The 23,402-nt window shown below is 62.3% G+C and overlaps 1 protein-coding gene and 1 long non-coding RNA gene across 2 annotated transcripts in view; one reads left to right on the forward strand and one right to left on the reverse strand.

Moving 5' to 3' along the window:
* Positions 1-23,402, forward strand: part of CACNA1C (calcium voltage-gated channel subunit alpha1 C) — a 327,004-nt gene that overhangs the window by 211,834 nt on the left and 91,768 nt on the right. Inside the window, 2 exon segments of the mRNA XM_032473339.1 lie at positions 17,620-17,710; positions 21,063-21,089. Coding sequence (XP_032329230.1) covers positions 17,620-17,710; positions 21,063-21,089 — 118 coding nt within the window.
* LOC116661358 lies at positions 16,749-18,608 on the reverse strand. Its single transcript, XR_004317240.1, has 2 exons — positions 17,994-18,608; positions 16,749-17,209 (listed from the first exon to the last, which is right to left on the reverse strand). It is a non-coding gene; the product is annotated as an uncharacterized LOC116661358 (long non-coding RNA).

The raw sequence follows: 23,402 nt of genomic DNA on the forward strand, positions 1-23,402 counted from the left end.
AAATGCCTGCGGTGTCGGGCGTTGGTGAGACAGGTGGCTCCACTCGGAAACAGCTCAGTGACACCCCATTAGGCGGGAGCCGAGCGCACCTGCGGGGACCCAGGAAAAGGCGACACCACTGCAGCCGTGGGAAGAGCAGGGTGGGAAGGTGGCAGGCAGGAAGGGCATTGAGGTGAGGTGGCCAGTGCATTATATAAAAATACATATAAATACATTCCAGTTCATTCATCCACCCATCCATCCGCCCATCCACCACCAAGGTCTGCTCCCCAGGCGCGTTCCTGGCCCTGGGAGCCAGCAGTGAACAGTCATCAGAAACCCCTCCTCACAGAACGGGAACCTCTTCTTTCTCCTCAAGGTCAAAGTGTGCGGGCCGAGTGTCTGTGCACATGGGAATCGCTCTCTCGTCGTGAAGACCATTCAGAGGCAGCCCAGCCCCTAAGGCACACGTTTGTGCGGATGGGCGTGGAAAAGACAGACAGGCGGGGAACTGAGACTCCACAGAGAGAGCAGATTAAATGTTTACCCGGCGTGTTCAGCTCTGTTCTTGGGAGCCACTTCTGAGTCGTCCTGCACCAGCAGAGCCGGCGGCAGCTCCCCGCCCTGCAGAGGCTGGGAGAGCGAGTTACGAGGGGCCCGTGGGCTTGAGAGCGCGATCTGACCATCACTGATCTGCACCGTGGGGGGGGGGGGGGGCGTGCGTCGCCATCTGAGCTTTTTCACATTTTCACCCGTGCAGTTTTCCCCGGGCTTGCTCGCGGTCGCCGCTGCGCACATCGGGGTCCTGAGACAGAGTCCCGCCGGCATCTGCTCAGGAGGCGTGAGGACGCTAGCGAGCCTTGCTCCCCGACCCCCTTCCTGCGTTGCCCTCCAGGCGTCGTGTGTGAGAGGCCATCCCAACCCCGGCCCGTGGTCACGGCACCCGCCTCTCCTGCCCCCCACCCCACCCCACCCCACCCCCGTCACCTCCAGCTGGTCCTGATCCAGCCCTAAACCGTCAGGGCTGGAAAATCGCGGAGAGATCAGGGGAGGAAGCCGGCCCCAGGGTGGGAAACAGCTCACCTGGGCCAGTGATCCGAGCGGTCGGGGCTCAGGCCCACCTCCAGGTGAGTGGCCCGGCCGCTGCGCCTGGCTGTGCAGTGAGGCTGCTTCACAGATTCTCTGGCGCTGGTGGGACGTCCACCCCTGGGCAGGTCCCGTGGACCCGTACCGTGCGCAGTACCTCACTCGGGCCGGAATCGGGTCCGAAAGAGAACCCAGCTGGTGTCTCCCCGCAGACAGTACGCCTGCCTCTGGAGCGCAGTCCGACCGCTCTGCCATCCGGCGTCTCGAGTTTGTGGGCACCTTTGTCCCAGCCTGGGGACAGCGGGGGCTCACTAAGGGGTGGACGTGTAAGGGGACATTCAGTCAGCTGCCAAGTCTTATCCGTGGTCTCCTGGAAAGTCCACGCGCGGATTTGATTTTAACCTAATGCTTTGCAGACGGACACACCTGGGAGAGTCGCTCAGCAGAGGGGTTGGGGGGACATGAGTCACCCTGAACTTCCCTCCAATCCACTTCCTCTGATAACCAGTGCTCAGCCCCCAGACGGAGCCGCCCACGCCCAGCTGCCCCGCCCCTCCCCCCACGTTCACACCGGGAGGTAAAAGCCCTTGTCACAGGTTCCCTGTTGGGGAGAGAGTCACAGCTCCGGTCTCTGTCCTGCTTGCTGCTGTGGGCAGCGTCTGCGGCGGCAGAGGGGCGGTCCTGGCTGTGCCCGCACAGTCGGGCGCATGGCGTGGGGGCTGTGGATAGAGCATGGAAACTGATCGCTGGCCTCACACGGTCTGGGGGAGACCTTCTGAGTGACACGCGGGCCAGACTGTCCTGCTCGTCTGAGAGACACCTGTGCGTCCGTTCAGCGCACGGGGGCACCCAGCATACCAGGAGGGGCCAACGGTCTGCGTCCCGAGGTGGCTGAGGGCCAGTTAGGGAGACGGGTGCACAAGGACCAGGTCCCAGTCGTGGACGGAGGGTCTGAGCAAGGGCCTAGAGAAAAGCAGAGAACAGAGAACACAGTTCCTTAGGGTGTAGACGTCCTGCCTGGGCGGCCTGCCTGTAGGACCTGCCTGGGGTGGCCGTGTTGGCCAGGTGGGCTGACTGTTGTAATGAGGACGTCTCAGCGCTCGGCAAGGTGAGGAGGCTCCTTGCTCCCGGCTTTCTGTGGGCCGGGTGTTGGCAGGAGGGGGTTCCCTCCCCCAGGGCCTCAGAGGTCCCTGCATCTGGGCAGCCAAGGAGGGATGGGGAGGGCGCAGGGGGCCCGCGGGAGGGCGGGAGGCCGGGCAGGGATTATGGACTCTCGCCCGTCCGCCTGCCACTGGCCAGATCTCTTGTCCCAGAGCTCCAGGGGTGGGGACACAGTCTAAGTGCCAAGGGGGGGGACACACCCCGCGTCTCTGTCGCCCAGACTGGCAGCAGCTCTTGAGGCCACAGGAAGAGAGAGGACCTTGATGCTGAGAAGCTGCAGGTGTGAAGTTAGAACAAGCAAGGGGGGTGGGCGGGGAGAAGGGACTGCAGATTAGGGTGCAGGGAAGAGGCCGAGGGTCAGGCCAGCAGGGGAGGCTGAGACCTGGTCCCAAACGGCCTCAAATGTGGACTGTATCCTGTGGGTTCAGAGGAGCCACCGAAGAGATCCGAGCAGAGGGCCAGGTTCATGTCGGAAGGTCACGGGGCTCTCTCTCTGGACGGTTAGTTGAGGAAGGGGGTGGGGGTGCTGGAAGCAGAGAGACCAGGGGCTCGGGGGCTGCCACGGCCTGAAGGGGGAGGCACAGGGGAGCAGATGGGAAGACAGCCCTGCCCTGAGGCCGGCGTCCACAAAAAGGGCCTAGGGGGTGAGCAGCCTGCGCGGTTCCAGACCTTGGGTTGCGCAGAGCCTGCCCCCAAGTGGCTCCCCCTGGAGCTCGGCAGTGGGAGCCCTCTGCCCCCGCTGCCTCCCCTCCGGGGCCAAAAACTCCGACAAGCCATCCCTTTACCCTAAAAGGTGCACGTGTAGAATCCCGGCGGCTCCTCCTCATTCAGTCCCCGCCCTTATGATCCGGTGGTTGATGAGAGAGAAGAGCTGAGAAAACCCCAAACGCAGGCTGCACAGCCTGTCCCTCGGGGCCCCTGCGCCAGATGGATGCCCTTGCGCCTCTGCGGTGGCAGCTCTGTTCCCGGAGGAGGCTCCCCCTCCCGCAGAGGAGGGAAGAGTCCGTCCTCTTAAACAAGCATCGTACCTGCCGTGAGCCCCGGACTGGTCATCACTATGGCCGCTTTGCGTCTGGGCCTCATGGTCAGAGGGCAGGACTGGGGCTGCGTCAGCAGCAGCAGATGGGGCTCCCGAGGGCAGGAGGCCAGTGACAGTGTTAGGCTGGACAGAGGCGAGAGAAGAGGGGCCAGGAGAGGGGAGGCCGCCGCATTGGGGCCGCTCCTGTCCTAGCCGGGCCGTGGCCCTGTGCGGGCTCTGCGTTCCTTCCATAGCTGAGCGCATGGCTCCATCGAATCCTGCCACCCCGGGGTCACTGAGCGCCTCCCAGCCTGTGTGCAGAACCCTGCGGCCCAGCCTGCCGCCCTCCCTGAGCGCTGGGGGGCTGACTGCGTGGGCTGTCTCCTGTAAGAAGGGCAAGGGCAGGCTTTCTTCCTGTTCTCGGGCGTGTGCATCCCCTTCCTCCTAGAAATCCGCGCGGCTTCCGTACTGTCTCAGGACGAATCACAGAATGTGCTCAGAGACAGCACGGCCCAAACCCGGCAGGCCCTCCCAGGGCAGGACAAGCAGTTTTGTCCACTTCCAAACACCTGACTTCAAGCCTATGCTTGGACTTCGCAGAAAAGGCCGTAAACTTCCCTCCTGCCGCCCCCTCGTTTGGATCCATGCAAGGGGTGGCGTCAGCACACCCCTCCCCACAGGAGAGGACGAGCAAGAAAACCGTGTTCGCACCGAAGACTCTGCTCAGAACTCAGTCCCTGCTGGGCAGCCTCCCACGAGGGCCGTCAGGGATGAAGGAGGCAGAGCCCAGGACAAAGGAGGAAGCTCTTTACTCTTAAAAATGTACATTTTTGCTGTTCAGACTTAATTCACATTAGTTCCTCAGACTGACCGAAATTACCCCCGGCAAAGAGACCTGCAGGGAAATTCACCAGACGGGGCTTTGATGAAGACATTTAAAGGTGTATCCTTTCCAAAAATATACATTTGATTGTTTTTTTTGGTGGGGGGAGGTAACTAGGTTTACTCATTTATTTATTTTTAGAGGAGGTACTGGGGATTGAACCCAGGACCTTGTGCATGCTAAGCGTGTGCTGTACCCCTGAGCTACACCTCCCCCTGCATTTGAATTTCGGTAAGGTTCTTCAGTGCTAGGTGGTTTTTTTTTTTCTTACAAAAAGTAAGGATATTAAGGTATTTTCACACATTTGGACGGAGAACTCTTTGATGTTCCCTAAATTCACATTCTAAAAGGGATCTGCCACCCGTGACGCTGGTTTTGACTAACACCCCCTAAGTCCTATTCAGAGGGCTTCAGAGCTCACCTCGTGCAGGAGCACAGCGCGCCCCAAGATCAGAGGGCCAGGGAAAACAAAAACGCAGGCCAGAGGCTGTTCAAGAGAGATCAGAAGTGCCCTGGAGCCTGTCTGTGCCTCTGTCTGGGACTGAGGTAAAGGCCACAGCTTGCCGAAGAGGCTGGAAGCCCTGATCACGTGCTGGACGGCTGTCTGCAAGGGAGGAGCCTGTTTACCTTCCCAATTCCAGGCTTCAGATCTGCCCGTCCAACAGCAATATCTCATTTCAGCGACTCATGAGACATGGCCATAGTGCCCAACGTCAGGCCAGTTACTATGTCAAAAAAATTCTCTGAAAATAACACCGTGTACACACACACATGCACATACTGCGCACTCACACATACTGTGCTCACACGCAGCCCGCCATGCACACGCACCCACACCGTACACACGGGCAAGGAGACACTGAGCCCCGCCGTGCACACGCACCCACACCACGCACACAGGCAAGGAGACACTGAGGGCGCCTTTCTTGGCAGGGACGCTAGGAGCTGGAGCCTTGCTGCTTCCATCAGTGGGTCCAGCTCTGACTAGAAGCCTGGCCTGACGTCTGCCCTGCCCGGCAGAGGCAGAGCAAAGGCCAGTGCTGTCACCTGGGGGGAGAGCCTCTTCTTAGTGAGAGAAGCAAGGCCAGCGCTGGAGGGTCCCGGCCCGCCCGGCCCATGGCTCCCTGCGCCGTTCTGCGTCGCAGGGGAGCTGACGGACAGCTGCTGGCCAGTGGGAGAGGACCCGGGATCCCGCCAAGGGGACCCCAAGCCCCAGCAGGGATTGGAGAGCTTCTTCTGGAGCCTCTTAGGCGGTGTAAAGTCACTCCCACCCAGTATCATTTCCACAGCCCCTCAAAGGACTGACTGTTAATTCCCAGGTCTTGCCTGGGCTGGGAGGGGTTGCGCTCACGGCAGCAGGCGCTGGAGGGAGCCCGTCCTCCCTGCCGACAGGAGGCCGACAGCTCGTGGGAGCCCACCGGCCGCAGGCTGCTTGACCTCCAGGCCCTGCTCGCTGACAGGCCGGCGATTTGCCTGTCTCCTCGTCTGTAAAGGGAGGGGTTGTCGGACAGACAGTGGCAAAGACCCCTTCCTCTCTGTGCTTTGTTTCTAGAGTCCGAGATTGACCTGCGTTCGCTTTAGCCCTGGGAGTCTAGACCAAACCAGGCTCCTTCCCGCCCGTCGGGCCCCAGAGGCGTTAAGTTGATTCTAGAACCCTGCTGTCCCCAGACTCCTGGAATCCACACTGGGTCCTCTGCAGGATTCCCTGAGCCCTGGAAGCCAGCTGGTTCCTCCAAAGACCCTCCTGGCACCTACGTCCACTCTGCACCCACCCCCAGGAAGCTTGGCTCCACCATCTGCCTTAGAACCGCTGCTGCTCTGAGACCCCCTCAGGCCCCTCCCCGTGTCCCCCTCTCCCTGCTCCCCACCCGCCTCCTCTCCTCACACCCTCCTGTTTGCTCCCAGAATACCGACTCCACGCCTGCACGGTGCTACTTCTGTCCCTGATCCGTGGTATCTATTTATTTATCCATCTTCCCCAGCTGCTGGGCTGTACCCTGGGGAGGGAGGGGTTTGTATTCCACCACTCTCACAGGGCCTGGCAGAGAGGCAGTCAATGAACACTGGTTGGAAAGAGGGTAGAAATTAAGGGAGAAAAGTGGGGTCTCGGCCGGAAGTCGGGAATCCTGCCATTGGGAAGAGATGACCTGGCCCTGCCGCGTCCCAGTGTCAGGCTGAAACCAGGGAGGGCCAGCTCTGTGCCCGCAGAGGGTGCCCAGCGAGTCAGACACACACAGCAATTTTTCATCTTCCGTTTCTTGTCTGTCGACGTTTCTGTCTGGCTTCAGAGAGAGATCAGACTGTTCCTCGGTGTTTTTCTTCACGTGCTCACCCCGCCTCCCCTTTCTCCTTCAAGTCCACCCAGAGAAGCGTCGGAAATATCCTTGTTTCATTTCTCTCTCAGTGAGGCCGGCTAACAGCTGATCATGGCAGTCGGGACGGGGTTAAGAGAGTCTCCAGAAGGTGTTCCCAGCTGTTCCTTTAGGGCTGGAAAGCTGAATCCATTTAAGGCTTGAGAAGGTCAACCCCCTTCAAGGGGCGGGGGCTTGATTTCGTCCACTGTGTGGTCTTTGGCATAAGGCTCACTTCCCCCACGGGCAGAGATGGAGATTTATGGAGTAAATGTTATCGCAAGCTGAGACTTAACGAGGTTGCCTCTGTATCTCGCGGGTAGAGTGGAAAGCAACCATTTTGGTAATAAATAGGGAACAGCATCTACTTTGTAAATTCCTCTTTCCGTTGCTGAGTTTAATCAGATCAGTGAGACTGAAGGGACTTGCTGGTGACCAAGCCCTTCCTCCGGCCAGGAAGCCTCGCCCCTGGTGGAGGTGGCCTGTCGCTCTGGCACCGGTAGGGATGGCATTTCTGATTAGACTAACCCGATTGTCGAGTATTATAACCAAGCTGGAACGGAGGCCCCTCAGACCCCTCTACGAGTGCTGCTGGCTCGTAGATGCAAAAATTCTTTCTAAACAAGTGACAGACACCTGTGGCGGCGCCATCCTTACAGGGCCCCCGCCCACGTGAGCGCACCCTGACCGGGTCCGCGGTGCACGGCCACGGTGCACGGCCACGGTGCCCGGTGTGGGCTCCAGGCGGCAGAGGCAGGGTGAGAGGCCCGAACACAGGCATGCCCTTGCTCCGGTTTAGGGTCAGAAGGGAGCGTTAGAGGGGCACCGAAGGCCGGTTGGAGCTGCCCGTCCCCAGCTGCGCTTAGATCTCCCTTCTGTGGAGAGCCGCAGCTGAAGGCTTCCCCAGGCGTCTTCTCATGGCTGTCGAGCTCTCCCAGGGCCCGGGCCCTGTCAGGGTGGGTTACTGTGAGCGCGCAGTAGGCACTTCAGGAGTATTCATGAACGGGCTGACAACCGAGATGAAGCCCTTGGAACTGATGGTCCCCTAGGGACCGTGGTGACCGCGGCGTCCTTGGGGACCGGCCCAAGGACACATACCTCTTCAGTCAGAGCTCAGACTCCGGTGACCTTTCAGATGGAAAGCACGTGACCCGGAGGCCTCTCTTGGGCCTGTGTTTGCTTCCTCGTCCCCAGTAAAAGCGAGCAGTGTCCAGGCGTCCCCACGCAGAGAGCGAGCGCTGGCCCACTCACTAAGCCCCTCTTCTCGCCCGTTACCTTTAATCCTCACACAGCCTTCCAGGGTTAGCATTGTTCTCTCTCTTTTTTTAGATGAGAAAGATGAGGTCCAGATAATATCCCCAAGACCAGACAGCCAACAGGGGGCTTCGCCGGGCCCCACGCCTGGCCCGTCCGGCCACGAAAGACCCCCTCTTCTGTCAGGCAGGGAGGACGTGCCCTGACATTCCTGGTGGTAGGAAGAGGGAGTGGAGGGGAAGGGGACCCTGGCAGGGAAGTCTGGAGACGCACGCAGAGACCGCGCACAAATCCGTCCCCTCTGGGCCTCAGTTCCCTGAACTGTTTAAGTGGTGCTCAGACCACCCGGCTTTCTGTAGCCCCCCGAGCACCTGACCGCCCGGAGCCCCGGAGCCCTGCCGCCCCGTCTTTTTCCTTGAGTCCTGTGCTCCAGAGTGATGGGGGCCTGGGCCAGGGAGGGAAGCGGCTCTCTGCCTCTCGGCTGGGCAGCGGGGGGCCGAAGGGAGAAAGTTTCCTCTCCGTGAGAGCTCTGGGCGGCCTCTCCCAGCATGGCCTGCTCTCTCCCGGAGCCAGCACCCTGATAACGTCGTCATCTCTGCCTTCAAAGCATGAGCCATAGCAGCTCCGTGCAGGAAGCCGCCCCAGAGGCTCTCCCCTCCCCTCGCGTACCCCCCCCCACTCCAGTGCGCACCCTCTGCCGCCTCCCTCCCCCCACGCTCCTTCCTCACCGCCCAGACTGCGACTGTGACTCTGCGCTGGGTCCTTCTGACAGGATGCTCGCTCTCCTACGGTGCTGTTGGAATGAATCTTCCTGCTTCCGCAGACCAAGTGGACGCCGTGTCTTCACACCTTTTTAGGGAACCATCAGAGAAGAATTTCTCCTACAACGCAAGCCGCAGAAGGAATGGAGCTGCCTGAATTTGCCCACGGTCCTGCCACGGTACAGCCCCACGTGCACCTGCTCCGGGTGCAGACCACACCGCCAGCACGCCCCTTCCTTGGTGAAAAGCCTGCTTCATGTCCCACCTCCCACGCCCAGGACTCCAGCCTGAAACCAGAAGCTCCTTTTGGGTTTCCTGGGCCACTGAGCCCTCAGCATGGGCCTCACAGGACCCAGGACTCAGACAGGAACAGTGACCAGGGCAGCGCTGGGCCCCAGGCAGCAAGGCCCAGCTGACCCCAAGGCCGGCCTCCCTTTGAGGTCATTTCTGAGCGTGGGTGTCCGCGTCCTGCCGGCGCCTCCGGGCCTCTGGCTTGTTGACCACCGTGGTCCCTGTTCTCCAGGTTTCAAAGCATTTCTCTCTCCTAAAGGAGGAGCAGTCAGCCTCACGTCTCCTGAGAGGCTACAGGAGAGTTCTAAGAGTCCGGAGAAGAGGGAGGACACATCAGGGGGCGATGCCTTTGATTCTGGTTCAGTCCTGAGAGGAAGGACCGAGGGCAGGGCTGCTCAGTGGACGGAGAGACAGCAGCCGGCATTCAGTCCCCCTGCTCTCCCTGTGAGCATGGTCTGGGGTCGGTTCTCCTCTGCTCGGTCACCCGCCGCAGGCCTTCCCCGAGCCAGCCCATGACGAGGAAGGGCCTTGAGAAGGCCGGCTCTGGGGAGACTGTGAGTGGACGAGGCAGGCTGCCCGGCCCGCCAAGGATGTGCACACGCCCCTCTCCTAGGCGAGGCCAGCGGGTGTGTGGGGGGCACCTCCTGTCCCTCACCCCAGCGGAAGGTGCAAGTCTGCTCCCAACCCTGCAGGCTCCCGCTGTTTCCCTGGGAGTCGGACAGCACCACAGATGGCACCCTGCCTTCTGAAGCTTCGGTGGACAGGACCGGACAGGACCGGACAGGACCGGACAGGGGAGCGGAGTGCGCGGCAGGCCTGGCAGCCGGGCGGGGAGAGCCTCACTCTCCATCCCTCCAGAGCCACAGTGCGGGCCCTGGTCTTCCCCCGGCCCTGCTCCCTCAAGGGCAGCTGCCTCGCCTGCAGGTGGCGTGCACACTGGGCCCGGCCAACTCCCTGGCTGGTTGTGCGGATTCAGGAGGTCGGTCCGTGTGGCGCACACAGAAAAGCACCGTGTGAACTGGACGCCGAGCTGCGGGTCTGGAGGAAGAGCTCCACGAAGGCCAGACTGGAGGGCAGGGGTCCTGGGGAGGCCGGGCTCCCAGCAGGGCCGACCTCACAGCACCCGGCAGGCCCTGCACCAGGCGGGCCTCCATGGAACGCATGAGGCCAGACTGGCCACGCGGGCCGTCCTAGAGGCCAGGGCTGACCCAAGGGCACGGGAGGGAAATGGGCACGGAGGCTCCAGAAAGAGTGAGACCAGATTGCAGGCCAGGGGCGCCTGGGGGACAGGCTGACGGGCGGGGCAGCCGTGAGGATGAGACACAACAGGGGTGCTGAGGGAACAGGGCCCCAGGGCCCCTCCCCCATGGACAATCAGGAAAGGAATCTTTGGAATCAGCTCTCTGATCCCACACGTGCTTGAAGGCCTCCAGCAATGAGCACCCTTGTCTCCGAGGGCAGCCAGGCCGGCCTGGGGAGGTTCCTTACGTGAGGGCAGAATCTTCGCCCTCCACCCCTCCTCCTCCTCTGGGGCCTGTTCCTTGCAGGACGACCTCGGTAGGCAGCACCCTCCTCCCGTGTTTGAAGATGATGACAAGATCCCCTGACCCACCTCTTCTGAATGAATCCTCCCCAGCGTCTTCCTAGAATGTGGGCTCGGCCCTTGCCCACCCCAGACCTCGACTGCGGGCCGCCCCCGTGAACGTGGTCCTGTCGGAGCTGGCCCACGCAGGACGGGGCACGGCCTCCTGGCCTTTGCCCAGAGCAGGGGCTCTGGAGCAACCCTGCGGTGCTGCTGGACTGTCTCGACGGAAGACGTGAGACAGGAGACCAGGGTGCACATCCTGACCGGGGCCCCGAGTCCTGGACGTCCAGCGGGCAGAGCCAGGAGAGTGATCAGTGTTGATGGACTTGGCGCAGAATTGGGCAGACAGATCGACGTTCTGACAGCTGCCCATGAACACGCTCGTGAAATTATGGGGCAGAAGAGGCCCCGTGCAGTGGGGAGCTGAAGTGACTCACTGCCCATAAACGCTGTGAGTGGAGGCAGCCTGGAAATTTAAGGCAGCAATTTCCTTCCTGCTGGAGGGGGGCGAGGCTGATAGCCTGGGGAAGGGGTACAGCTCCTGCTCAAGACGCCCCTCCATGGGCCCCGCGTCCTCCAGGGTGTGCTGAGCCCCTGCAGGGCCTCCTTGGGGAAGTCTGGCCAGGGTCAGAATTGTCCTGAGCAACAAAAAATGGTGAAGGGGAGACGGGGCCCAAAAAGAGAGGAAGTGAGTGTGAATCGTGAGCTCTGTCGGCCGCTGTGCACAGCACAGGCCTGGCACGGGTGTGATGCACCCACCAGAGGGAGGGAGCCCTGGGCCTGTGCTCAGCTAGGACCATCAAGGGTGGGCTTTTGGCCTCTCGGTGATGGGGGTGAAGGACGGGTCAGGAAAGGAGGCAGAACTGGCTGGTGGGTAGGGGGCCAGACCTCCACCACTGACTAGCTGTGTGACCCTGAGCAAGTCACTGACCCTCTCTGGGCCATATGTTCTCCACTGTAAAAGAAAGGTCTGGCCCATCCCTTTTAGCCCTGCAATGTGGGGGAAACTGAGCCACAGAGGAGGAAGGGTCACACCTCCCAGGTCACATAGCTCCAACGCAGCAGAGTCGGGACGCACACTCAGGCCACCTGGCTCCAGAGCCCAGGCTTCTGGTCCCCTGCTCCACGTCCCCCGGGCAGGGTGCTAAAATCCGTGGCCTCTCCCAGGACCCCACCTGCACTGTCTGCCCTCCACTCCTCTCTGGAATCCCAGCACGTCCGCAGGAGCCTGGCCTCTCTCCTGATCAGGAAAGGACTTCATGGGTTCATCGATTCACACGAGGGTAGACCCAGCATGACACCTGCTCAGGTTCACATCCCACCTCGTGTTAGCTGCTCGTTTTTGGTAAGCAGCTTCGTTCTCTGAGCCTCAGTTTCCTGATCTGTAAACTGGAAACATAACAGGGATTATCATCTCTCGTGGGGTGGTTTGGAGGCTTCAGTCAGATCACACGTGCAAGCTGTGTGGACGAGTAGCTGGCCTGTGGCGAGGGGTGGAAAGCCGAGCCGTGGTCGTCGCTGTGCAGATAGACACGACTGCCTTCTGCGTCCCGGGAGGATTTGCACTCTGGCAGGGAGCCAAGCCCTGAGAGGAGGGGGTGACCAGTAGACATGGCGGGCCTGGATCGGAGGCACTGGGGACACAGCCATTCCCTGTCCCTCTTGTGCCACACCGCACGGCTGACCCTCTGCTAAACCTGGCCTTGGGATCTAGACTAATGTGTCCCCAACCTAAAGTAGCATCATGCCTGAAACGACTGGGTTTCCAAAGGAATCCTGCCCAGAATGGCCACCGTCACCCACGTCTAGAAGATCTCGTCTCACCCCTGAGGTCGCAGTGAGCGGTTTCCCTCAGGGTGTCCAGCCCCTCCCGTGTGACCGTGGTCCCTGCAAATACCCCGTGCTGCCCCGTCAGCCTTGGGATGGTGGGGTGGGTGGGAGAGGACGGGGGACGGACGTGTGCCCGAGTGCAGACCTTTGTCCGGTGCACCGGCCCGGACTCCCCCATGCCCCCACCCCTGGCGTCCCCGAGGTGGCCCAATGCGGTGGTGCCGTCACAATGGAGAGAGCTCTGCTCGGGCGTGGGGTGTTCACGGCTGCTGGACCGCGGCGTCTGGGCTTCGTCTTGGAGTTGCGTCTGCACCGGGGCAGGCGCCCCTGCCCCCCCCGGTTACAGCGGTGATGGTTATGTCCGCGACGCGTTGAGCTTCTGCTGGGCCTTTTTAATGAGGCCGCTTTGTTGGGCTTCTTAACATTCAATCCTGTTTTATATTTACTTTCCGATGGTTTACGATCAACCGGGCCTTGATGGCTTCTGCGGAGGCAGCCCTGCTGGGCCGGGGCGGCTCTGGGGGCCGCGCGACCTTCCGACCCAGGTGGGCCCCGGCCCCCGGCCCTGCCCTCCCGCCACCTCCCCTCGTTTGTCTGTGTCTGCTTTTCCTCCCCTGCTCACCCCCTTCCTTCCCTAGAGGAGACCTTCAGCGCATCCTGTGGTTCCATTTATCCACGAAAGGGACGGAGAACACGGCCCCCAAATCACCGTGTGGCTGGCGAGGGTTTGGGGCTATTTCATGGCAAGGCCGAGGCCGGACGGGCGCTTCCCAACTCGGGGTGCCAGGGAGACCTCTGAGCCCGAGGTGGGTGAGGACGTGGAGAGACCCCACCCACCCACCAGCCTCAGGCCCACGTGGCCACGGGCTGCCCCTCCCAACTGAGGAGGAGTCAGGAACCACCTTCTGGGTTATGTTCTCTGCGGGAGAAAATGAAATCGGAGGAAATGTGACCTAGTTCCTCCGAAGAGGGTCTCCCGGAGCAGGCCGGTCCCACCCAGCGTGTTTGATCCTACGCCCACCAGTGCGGGCAGGACCTCAGCCTGCAGGCCGTCCAGGCAAAGCCACGCGGGTTGCCTGGCGTCATCGGGAAAACCCAGGACTCCGGGCTGCTCCAGGCCAGCTGTCTCTGCCTCGACAAGCTCTCACCTGGGGCGGCTAACTTCAGCTTGGGGGACGGCCTCTCCCCATCCGCCGGACAAGGCTGTGTACTTTGCTCGCCCCCGAGAGGTGCGTGGATCGGGGTCCTGACAGCAAACCAAGACTCGAGAACTGGGCAGATTAAGGAGAGGCTCAGAAAGATGCAGACACGAGGGTGACAGCCCCAAACACGGCTGTGGTGGCTCCGTTCTGCTGGCATCTCCCACAGGCCGGCCGCGGGAAGCCCTGGGCAGTTTGCAAAGGTCAGCCTCCCGGAGCCCCGGGCACAGCAGAGAGGCGCAGAGGGCATCTGAAGGACGAAGCCCCAGACGCCGAGCACAGCGGAGCAGCCCTGAGCTCCACGAAGACATCAAGTGTCTTAATCCAGCGCCGCTCAGCCCAGAACGGGGCGCAGAGAATTCTCGTGTAGAGTCTCTCGCCTTGAGAAGGTTACAGTTAGCATTAAAACCCGGTGCTTGCTAATTGACAGCAAACTAGAAGAAAAGCAGGTTGAAATTGGTCGGCAATATTGGCCAGTATGTATGGCTGTTTCCGTTTTACAGTTTTACAAATGCGAGTTTGTTTAATCCGTATCAGAAGCCCTTGAAATAAATACCATCATCTTCTCTTTGGGGGACGAGGAAACCCAAGCTCAGAAAGGCTAAGTAACTTCCCCGGAGGTGCACAGCTCGAGGGGTGGAAACACAGCTCGCATCTGGGTCTTAAGGAAAATTCTCGTGGGTCCCAGTGTTACGGGGACTCAGAAGAGGACGCAGCCCCAGCGTCCGCAGTGGGTGGATGGCGTGTCAGTCAGCAAGGGCAGTGCGACCAAGTCCCCCCCGGCCGGGCGGCTGGAGGCTGCAAGTCCGAGATCGAGGTGTCTGCAGGGCTGGTTCCCCCCGAGGCCGTGAGGCCAGGACAGCTCCAGGCCCCTCTCTTCGGCATGAAGATGGCCGTCTCCCCTCGTGTCTCCTGACCGTGCTCCCTCTGTGTCTGAGTCCACACTTCTTCCTCCGAGAGGGACGCCATCGGAAGGCATTAGGGCCCGCCCTGTGACCTCATCCTAATGTAATTACCTCTTTATAAAGACCCCACCTCCAGGCACAGCCACACTGCAGGGTACCGGGGGTCAGGATTTCAGCCTGTGAACTTTCTTTTTTCACTTTCATTGAACTGTAATTGGTTGGCAGCATTGTGTTCGCCTCAGGTGTGCAGCTTAGCGAGGCAGTGCTTCTACAGGCTGCACGCCCCTGGAAGTGGCCACACGGTAACGGCCGGCTCCCTGCGCCGTGCGGTGTCCTGGGTGCCTGTCTGATTACCCACGGTGGTTTGTTGTCTCTTGATGAATTCTGAGGGCGCGCGTGCAGCCCTCAGAGGTGGAGTGGAGCCGGCTGTGGGCGTGGGGGCCCCGGGTTAGAGTCGGCGAGCCCTTTGCTTGTGAACGTTCCTGATTAGTACTTTCAGGAGGGGACCTCAAACTACACCACTCACGTGAAAACGGTGACACAGCGGGCGTCCGGCCGAGTTAACGGCAGCATAACGTCTCCAGGTCCATCCAAGAGCTGGCGGAGGCAAGGACAGCGGGGTCCCGCCACGGGGCCGACCCAGGACCACCCGCTGGGCCCCAGGGGAGTCGGGCTGGGGGAGAAATGGCCCGCAGCTGCCCGGGAGGTCCGGCCTGATGCCCCAGCCCTCTCCGACAAGAGGAGGTGAGAGACTGACCTCGCTGCTGGGCCCTCCGACCCGCTCACTAGGCTGCCAGCTCAGCTCTCATTAACCTCCGGAGAGGCCGGCCGTTCCTACTGACGGCCTCAGGGGGCCCACAGAGCCCCGCCCAGGACAACAGTGAAGCCGTCCCACCCAGCAGGCCCATCCACCTCCCCCAGTTTCGTCCCTCGCTCCCTCACATGCCCACTCACGGACGCACAGAAAGGTCTGAGGCAGAGGGCAGGGCCGTACCTTCAGTGACAGAGGGTCCCCAGGTGTGGAGCAAACCCTCAGAGGGCTTGCCAGCCCCGACGCTCTGGGGTCGCCAGGCTCCGTGACCGCTCGGACCCTCCGCACCCCGCAGCATGGTTCATGCGATTTCCAGTTTGATTATCTCGTGGTGGAAGTGGTTCCTCCAGCCACCCAGGCCCCACACGACTGTTCTCAAAGCCAAGCAGGGACGGCATCGGCTCCTGCAACATGACCACCACGCACCTCCCTGAAGACACAGAAGTCCAGTCCTACTAGGCCCCAAGCAAGCGCATCGCCACCAGAGTAGACATTCTGGGGAGAGAAGATGTTAATCCAAGGGGGTGATCGTTCTCGGCAAGATAGAGTCAACGTTGCTCGTCACAGCCAACAGTGACATTTCTAAAGATGTAATTATGTTTCCAGCTGTTAATTACTCTCTCACAGAAATCTCATTTTCTTTTGGAATCTGCTCAGCAGAAGCCTGGGTCAGGACAGCCCAGAGACCCACGTTTGAGCCCCGACACCTGGTGGCGAAGGTGGTAAGTCAGACAGCCAGCCTCCTCTCAGCATCCTTCCAGGACGGACCACGTCGCTCTGCACACGCTCTGCACTCGCGGCCCCGCCTGCAGGGGAGCAGACGGCCCGCTTCCCTCCTCGGGGCAGGAGGGGTTGTCTTTAGCGGAAAGGTGCCCTCGGGCCCCGGGTCCTCTGCCCTGTTTCCGCCTCAGTTTCCAAACCATCCATCATCTGAGTGTCTGGTGGGGGAGTCAGGCTGGCCGCCTCCCCCAGAACGGGGTCCAGCTTTAGTAATCCCACCCGGGGCCGACCTGGACTCTCAGTCTCCAAGAGGACTCCAAGGCGACCTCTGGCCTCTGGGTCCCAAGCCCGGGGAGCAGTCGTGACCCTTGCGCTCCAGCCCCAGCCCCGAGTCCCTTTGTCGCCCGGGCACCTGGATCTGACTTCCCTGTCCTGTGACCAGAGGGGACCGGGTGGGGCTGGGCGCGAAGCTTCCTTGAAGTGATGTCTGGATTTGCTTTTACCCAACTTCGTGGGAGAGGAGTCGCGGTGGACACATGAGTCAGACGTGTGCCAAGCCGTGGGCTTTCCAGTGTCCCCTCGCCTCTGAGTGAGGCTCCCCACCTGCCTGTCCTGACGTCATCCAAAAGGGAAAAAGCCGGGGAAAACCCACGTCCGGCAACGCGGCCGTTACCCACGTAACCAGCCCCTTCCGGACGGCGGCGGCCCTGGGGGGGGCTTGTCACTGGTGCCACGTCCCTGGACGCCACACCTCACTAGTTGCAGGTTCTGAGGGCTGAGGGCCCCTGACCTTGCTTCAAGCAGAGCTGACCCAGGACCGAGGCTGCGACGGCCGTTCTAAGGAACAAGGCTGCGAAATAAGGAAGTTGCGTCGAATTGAATAAGGGTCATAGAGGTGAAAAGAAGAGGAAAGGTTCTTTGGGGCCAAACTTTTATTTGGAGTAAAAAATAATCATGAAAGAAGTGGCTTCTTCTGAGCCACCAAACTGGGTTCCAAGTGAGAAAACGGCTGCCGCTCTGGGAGCTCAGCCCTGCGCCGCTGTCGGGGCTCAGGTGGGGTTGGGTCCCGCGTTGGCCCCTTGAGGTCCCCCCGGGACGCGGACGGGGCGCTCTTGCCGACTGTCTTCAGGCCACGCTTGAACGAAGTTTGGCGTCTCCCCCACATCTGCGCCTCCGCCCTGTGTCTGCGGAGCCGGCTCGCGTCCCGGACGCGATGCTCCCTTCAGGAGGTAGCTGACCCCGGACCCGGCGTGCGGGACTCGCGAGTCAGGACCAGGGCCGGTCCTCCCGGTCCACCTCGTAGCTCACACCCGTGGCAGAGTGCCCTTTCTGCAGACAGGCTGGACTCTAAGGGTGGGGAGGACGCCCCTGAGGACTGGTGGGTGGAAAGAAATAAGAAAAGTAAAATGTTTTCATGAAACCTCGTTTTTATGGCGAGGAATGGGCACAAATGGAAGGGCGTGCGCAGCTTCTGCGAGGGCGTGGCATCGAGGGCAGGGTGGGGGTCAGTGGTGCCCAGGGTCTCCCCTGAGTGAACGATTGTACCACCTAGTGTCCCCCCACAGTCCCTCTGAGAGCGTCCCTGGAAGCAGAAGTCACCCCCGACAAGCAGCAGGCGGCCAGCCCAGGACATCAGACCCCGGCCGGGCGCTGCCAGGGCCTCACGCCCCGCGGCACCCCGCCTGCCCCCTCCCGGCTGCGCAGACTGGGCGGTGGCTCACAGACTAACCCTTCTCTCCCTTTCCCCGCCACACCCCGCCCGGCGTCCTTCGACTGACCCTGCAGTGAGCATGCCCACCAGTGAGACCGAGTCGGTCAACACCGAAAACGTGGCTGGAGGCGACATCGAGGGAGAAAACTGCGGGGCCCGACTGGCGTGAGTAGGACCGGGGCTGGGCCCTTGCTGGGGCGGGTAGGGGTCAGAGCCCGCAGCCCACCAACCAGTGCCTGTGCGGGGAGGGCGCCTGGGGGCTGTGGCCCTGGGCTGGGGGCGGCTCTGTTGTCCTGCACTCCCGGGGCCGTCAGAAACAGAGCGTCCGGGAGGGTGAGGTGGGCGTGGGTGTGGGACTCTGAGGGCCCTTTCTCCCCAGCCCTCACCCCCTCTCGCCAGAGGCAGCTTTGTCGGGGTCCCCAGGTGCTTCCCATTCTGATAAACGTACCTGGAAGACACGCCGACAGGCAAGAAGCTAACTGGGAGCCGGTAAAGGGGCCTCCCCCGCAGCTCTGGGTGGTCCAGCCGCTGAAGGGAGGCGCAGGCGTCTGGAGTGCAGACCCGAGCTGATAAACCCCTCCTGCGCGGCCTGGGGTGCACCGCCTCCTCCCACACGTCCCCTCCCTGGCGGGGAGCCCGGCCCCGGCCGCCTGGGCTGCCCTGAGCCCAGGACTGGGCTGGGGGTGCGAGGAACAGCTCACAGGAATCATCAGTCACCCGTCTTGGTCTTAAAAGTGAACGGTGCCGTCCCGAGGGACTGCCTCCCACCAGGAAGTGAAGGGAAAGGATGTGACCGCTGGTCTCATTCCTGGTGTCTCAGAAGGCAGAGGCCACAGACTGAAGGCGTGCAGGTGGGGGTCACGCTGACCTTGAGCCCGAGGCCCCTGCAGCGTTCAGGCCCCTCTGTGGGAGGTGGGGGCCGCTCACCTGGTCCCCAGAGGGCTGTGCGTGGAGCTAGCCCCGAGCAAGCTGAGTCCAAATGGCTCCATCTGTGGAAGGGCAGCGGAGTTCGCCTCTTCCCCCTGAAATAACCCACTTCTGGGTGAACCCAGCCCTTTGGGCGAGGTCAGCTGCGGGCTGTCTAAGCAGGAGCGGAGGAGACGGGAGGGAGCAGGCCGCGTTCCCAGCACACGGCCGCCGTCACTCAGCCGACACCGGGAGTCTGCACGGCTCGGAAGCAATTATTGTCAAAGTGCTGTTAAAATACGGTGCTAATTACATTTTTAAGCAGCAGCTTGAGCTTTTTCCAAGTCTTCTCCCCTTTTGGAAGCACACAAACCAGCGCGTGAGACGCTGGATGTGCGTCCCTGGGGGCCACGCTCGGGAAGGCGGGTGGCATGGCTTCTGGAAGGTTCGTCTCGGAGGCCGAGAGCACCTGCAGTTGAACGTACGCCGGGGCCCAGCGCGGGGCTGTGCGCATGGTCTTCTGCGAGTTACCCGCTTTCTCCACCTCCGTGTGCGTCGAGAACTCCTGTGCAACACGGGGCGAGGTTATGCCTCCTGGACAACAAGTGGGGAGCGAGGACTCCGATGGGTCTCAGACCAGGAGGAAGCACCAGCCCCGCGGCCGAGGCGCAGGGTGAGGGTGCAGCTACGGTGCCACATGCTCCCAGCTCTCGAGGCCACCCCGTGGGGCGACCAGCTCTCCAGACCCTGAGCCGGGCTCACGTCGCGGGAGGTGAAGGCTGCGGAGACCGGGTCTCCCGTCTCCACCAGGTGGGCCCTGCGCTGACCCCTCCTGCACGGGGAGTGCCAGGCCCCGGGCGGAGACTCCGACCTCGGTCTCCAAGGGCTGGGTCGTCTGGCTCCAGACACAGGCCCCGCGAGCAGCGCCCCTTCCTACGTGACGGCATCAGTAACACGGTGCTTAAAGGCAGTGAGTGCTTCCGGCCCAGCGAGGGTGAAGTGCACTGCCAGGCTGAGACGAGCTACCACGGCGAAGCTCAGGCCCCAGTGTGGCGCCGGGGCAGCGCACTGGGGCACGCAGCTACGGACGGGGCAGGCTCGCTCCATCCCCTCCTGTTCAGAGCATCCCAGAGTGCCCAGGGAGGACGTGTAGCCAGTGACCTTGCCCAGCAGGGACCTCATTCCAAACAGGAGCCCTGGTCCACCCATGCCCGCGTTTCAGACGAGGACACTCAGACCTTGGAGGCCCCACGCGGGACTTTTGAAGAACCCACTTTTGCTCAGGACCCACTTGATCTGAGAGGGAGCCTTGCAGGAGGGGTCTGCATCGAAGGCCCCGGAGAGGACCGCTGAGAATCTCTGGGAGAAGTCGGGGGCCGGGCCAGCCCTGTATCGGAGCCGCCGGGCTGAAAGCCACACCGTCCACTGTGGCTTGTGTCCCACAGTGAGGAGAATCTGCTGCCCAGCAAGCAGGGGGCAGCCCCGCTGGCCCCACTCAGCCTGGCCCGGCTGGAGGAGGGAGCCCCCGCCTGCACCACCCAGGAGCAGCTGGAGCATGTTTGTTTCCCGTGAAACTGTGGCTCCGAGTGAAAACGTTGCCCGCGGCCCCAGGTCTCCCCCGACACGCCACGTTAGCGTGAAACTAAACCCTGCAGCCCTCGCGGGCGTCTTCGGGTGGGAAAGGTTATTAGCTGGCGGTTCAGAGCAGGGACATTCTCCGTGCCCCAGAGACACAATCATCTCATGCACGATGGCTCTGCCACCTGGCGCACCTTCTGGTTCAATTTCTTTTAATAAAAAACAGGCAAGGGTGGTTCCTCGCGTTGCAGCAGAGCCGACTGTGCTGAGCTGGGACAGCCCGTCTCTGTCCCCTCTTCATTGCTGCCTGGCGCCTGGGGCTCCCATCCAGGCCCCGCCACCCCACCACAGCCGGCCGGCGCTCCCTCCCCAGACACCAGGGCCCTCCTGACACGCGCCCTGCACGCGCTGCTCCCAGCCCACCCCCACCCAGCCTCCCAGGCCTCAGGGCCTCCTCGGAGGGTCCACCTTTCAGTGGGCCCCCACCAGGACCCTGAGCCAGCCACCAGCACACCTGCCGGTGCTTCTGCCCACAAGTCCCAGGTTCCCAGGGCCGCGCGTGCCTGCCAGCGCCCGGGGTGTGTGCTGGCCCGGGCCGCGGTGGCTCCAGCCCCTCCCCAGCTCATGCTGGCGCTGGCCGGGCTCCTGTCCAGACAGTGCTGGGGTCTCTGCCAGGTGGTCCTGCCCACGTTTCCAGCTGGCGAGGCCCCGCGGCTGCAGGGGGGGCCTTCCTGTGCTTGGGGAACTGCTCTTGACATGCTGCCCAGCCGTCACTGATCGTCCGAGGACGCGGCGCCCCTCTCTAGGGACCAGGTCTCCACATAGAACATGCTAGGTCTGAAGGCTTGTCGGCTGGGCCGGCCTCGTCCCCACGCCCACACACAAACACGCTGGGAGGTGCCGACGAGCGGGGTTCTCTCTCCAAAGTGCAGGTCACGCCCCGTCCACCCAGCCCCCACGTGGCGCCCCGGGAACGTCTGAGACACGGAGGGAGATGTGTGTTGTTTGGTGACGTGTCCTTTTTCCCTTTCAGCCACCGGATCTCCAAGTCCAAGTTCAGGTGAGTGAGATGCACGCCGCCCTCCCTTCCTGCCGCCACCGGCTCCACATCCAGCCCAGGGCTCGGGGTCCCGACCAGGCGGGGGGCCGAGCGAGGGGTCCTTCGGAGGCGCTGCTTCTGTTCCTCACGGCTGTCAGAAAGCGGCTCGGGGATCAGACCAGGCGAATTGTTGAGTCTCTGAGCGTCAAGACGTGAGCAGCCCCGGGCCTCAGAGGCTGTGGGACGTCATGTGTGTCCCTCCCTTACAAGGTGACGTCCAGTGTGGGCACTGGCTGCTCTCGGCCACTCCACGTTTGTGGAGCATGTGAGGTGGGGGCACGTGGGGTCTGACACCGCTGCTCTGGAACCTTCTGGGGACCCAGCTCTCCCGCCCCGTCTGCCCTGCCAGCCCCGCCGCCCACACTTCCCGTGGTTCCAACCAGACGGACTCCCCGCAGCCCCGGGACGTGCCCTGGTCTCTCGCACTTTGAGGCATTGCATGGGCCCTTCTCTGCCTCCATCCCTGGGTCCCCACGCCTCCCTCTGGAGAACTCAGGCTCCTGTCAAGGACCTGAGATGTTACCGCATCTCAGCACCTTCTGCCAGTCCCCGTCCGTCCCCGCCTGGCTTGTACCTCTGTCGCCGTCCTCGCCGGGCGTCCCTGTGTCTCCGCTGGGCTCTGTGTGCCTCGAGGGACAGCTTGCAGGGAGCCCAGCTCAGTGCCCGGCCAGGGACAGGCTGTCCGCCCGCGTGCGTGGGATGGATGAGTGCGGAGTGGGCTGTGAACGGACGCCCACAGAGCCCGCGTGTGCCCAGGAATGGTGGCTGTTTCTGCTTCGTGGCTGATCTTGCTTCCCCAGCCTCACTTCCTGCACAGCAGGAGCGTAAATAACACTGATTTTAGTCCAGCTGATCCTCTCCAGGGCGGGGGTGCAGGGCTGGGACTTCAAGACCCTGAAAGTACACGGAGCTCAGTGAGGACTGGCCCTGGGGTCCCCGCGTCCTCTGCTTGCACCTCTGATCGGGGGCCTGAGAGGGGCCTTCCAGTCGGGGCTCTGCCAGCAGAGTCCTGGGCCCCTCTGTTTGCCTCTGATCTTGAAATGGTCACCTCTGGTCCCTGGCCCCCGGCTCTCTGAGGGCACGGACACCCAGTCCTCCACGGATGGGCCCAGGGACCCAGGAGCCCGCCTGCCCACCTGCCACCCATCACTTCTGCACTAGCCTGAGTAAGCTCTTGGCCGAAGGCTGGTGTCCCCCAGGGTCGCAGACCCCGTGCTACTCCCAGGAGAGGCAACACCCCCGCCCCCGCTGTCCAGGCATTTCCGAAGCTTGGCTCCCGGCCTGGGAGTAAATGAGGACACTGGTGTCCGTCTTTCTCCTCTCCTGCTGTCACCTCTGCCCCCGTGTTCCACTGGGACTGGAAGATGCGGGTTCCCCCTTCCTCTTCCTCTCCCTTCCTCTCCAGCCGAGAAAGCCTGGGGTGGAGTCTCCCCGGCCTAGCTGTCGTTATGGGGGGAGGGCCCGAGAAACAGCCGTCCCTCTCACTGCCCTGTCTCTGGCGTCTGGAGAAGTGGCGGGTACCCAGTAGGGGCCTAATAAATACTCAGTGAACGGAGGACTGGACGATCGTCCTGCCCCCGGGAGACAGCAGGCCAAACACGGCCTCAGACGAAGTTTCCGCCTTACAGCCAAAGCCAAGAAAGCACGTCGCGCCGCCGACAGTTCCAGAGCCCCCACCCCCACCCAGTGAGAGAGTCAAGGGGGGTAAAACTACCTTGAGAACGCCCCCAAAGCATCCTGCTCGTCCCGCGACCGTGAGTGCGGCGTGAAGGAACATGCGGGCGAGTGAGCCGGCGCTCGGAGGTCAGGGGGGCCGCCGTGGGCTCATGCGGCGTCCGCAGTGTGGGATGGCCCGGGAGACCGGGGTGTCGTGTGTCCTGTGCTCTAGGCTGTAAACTGTGCTCGTGAAGAGGAGGGGGCGGGGGTTCCCCAGGCCCGGGACTCCGCTGTGCCCCGCCCACGTGTACCAGATCGGCCTCTGGGAAGGGCGTCCTCCGCTGTGGCTCCTTCTCGGGACACAGAAGTGTGGAGGGCGGGCCCTGTGCTCGTCCCCAAAGGCTAGTGCTGCTCGGCGGGCACTGTCAGTAAACCCGTTTCCAGAGGAGGATGCTGGGCTGCGAGCGGTCTGGGGCCACGTGGCCCACGCGCGGCCGCGGAGCCGTGTGTCTGGGGTGTGGAGTAGAAACAAAACTGGCCACATGCACTCTTCTTAAAACTTTCTAGCAGCCACGTTCAAAACGTAAAAAGGAACAGGTGAAATTAATCTTAATATAT

This window comes from Camelus ferus, chromosome 34 (assembly GCF_009834535.1).
Source record: "Camelus ferus isolate YT-003-E chromosome 34, BCGSAC_Cfer_1.0, whole genome shotgun sequence".
Taxonomy (NCBI): domain Eukaryota; kingdom Metazoa; phylum Chordata; class Mammalia; order Artiodactyla; family Camelidae; genus Camelus; species Camelus ferus.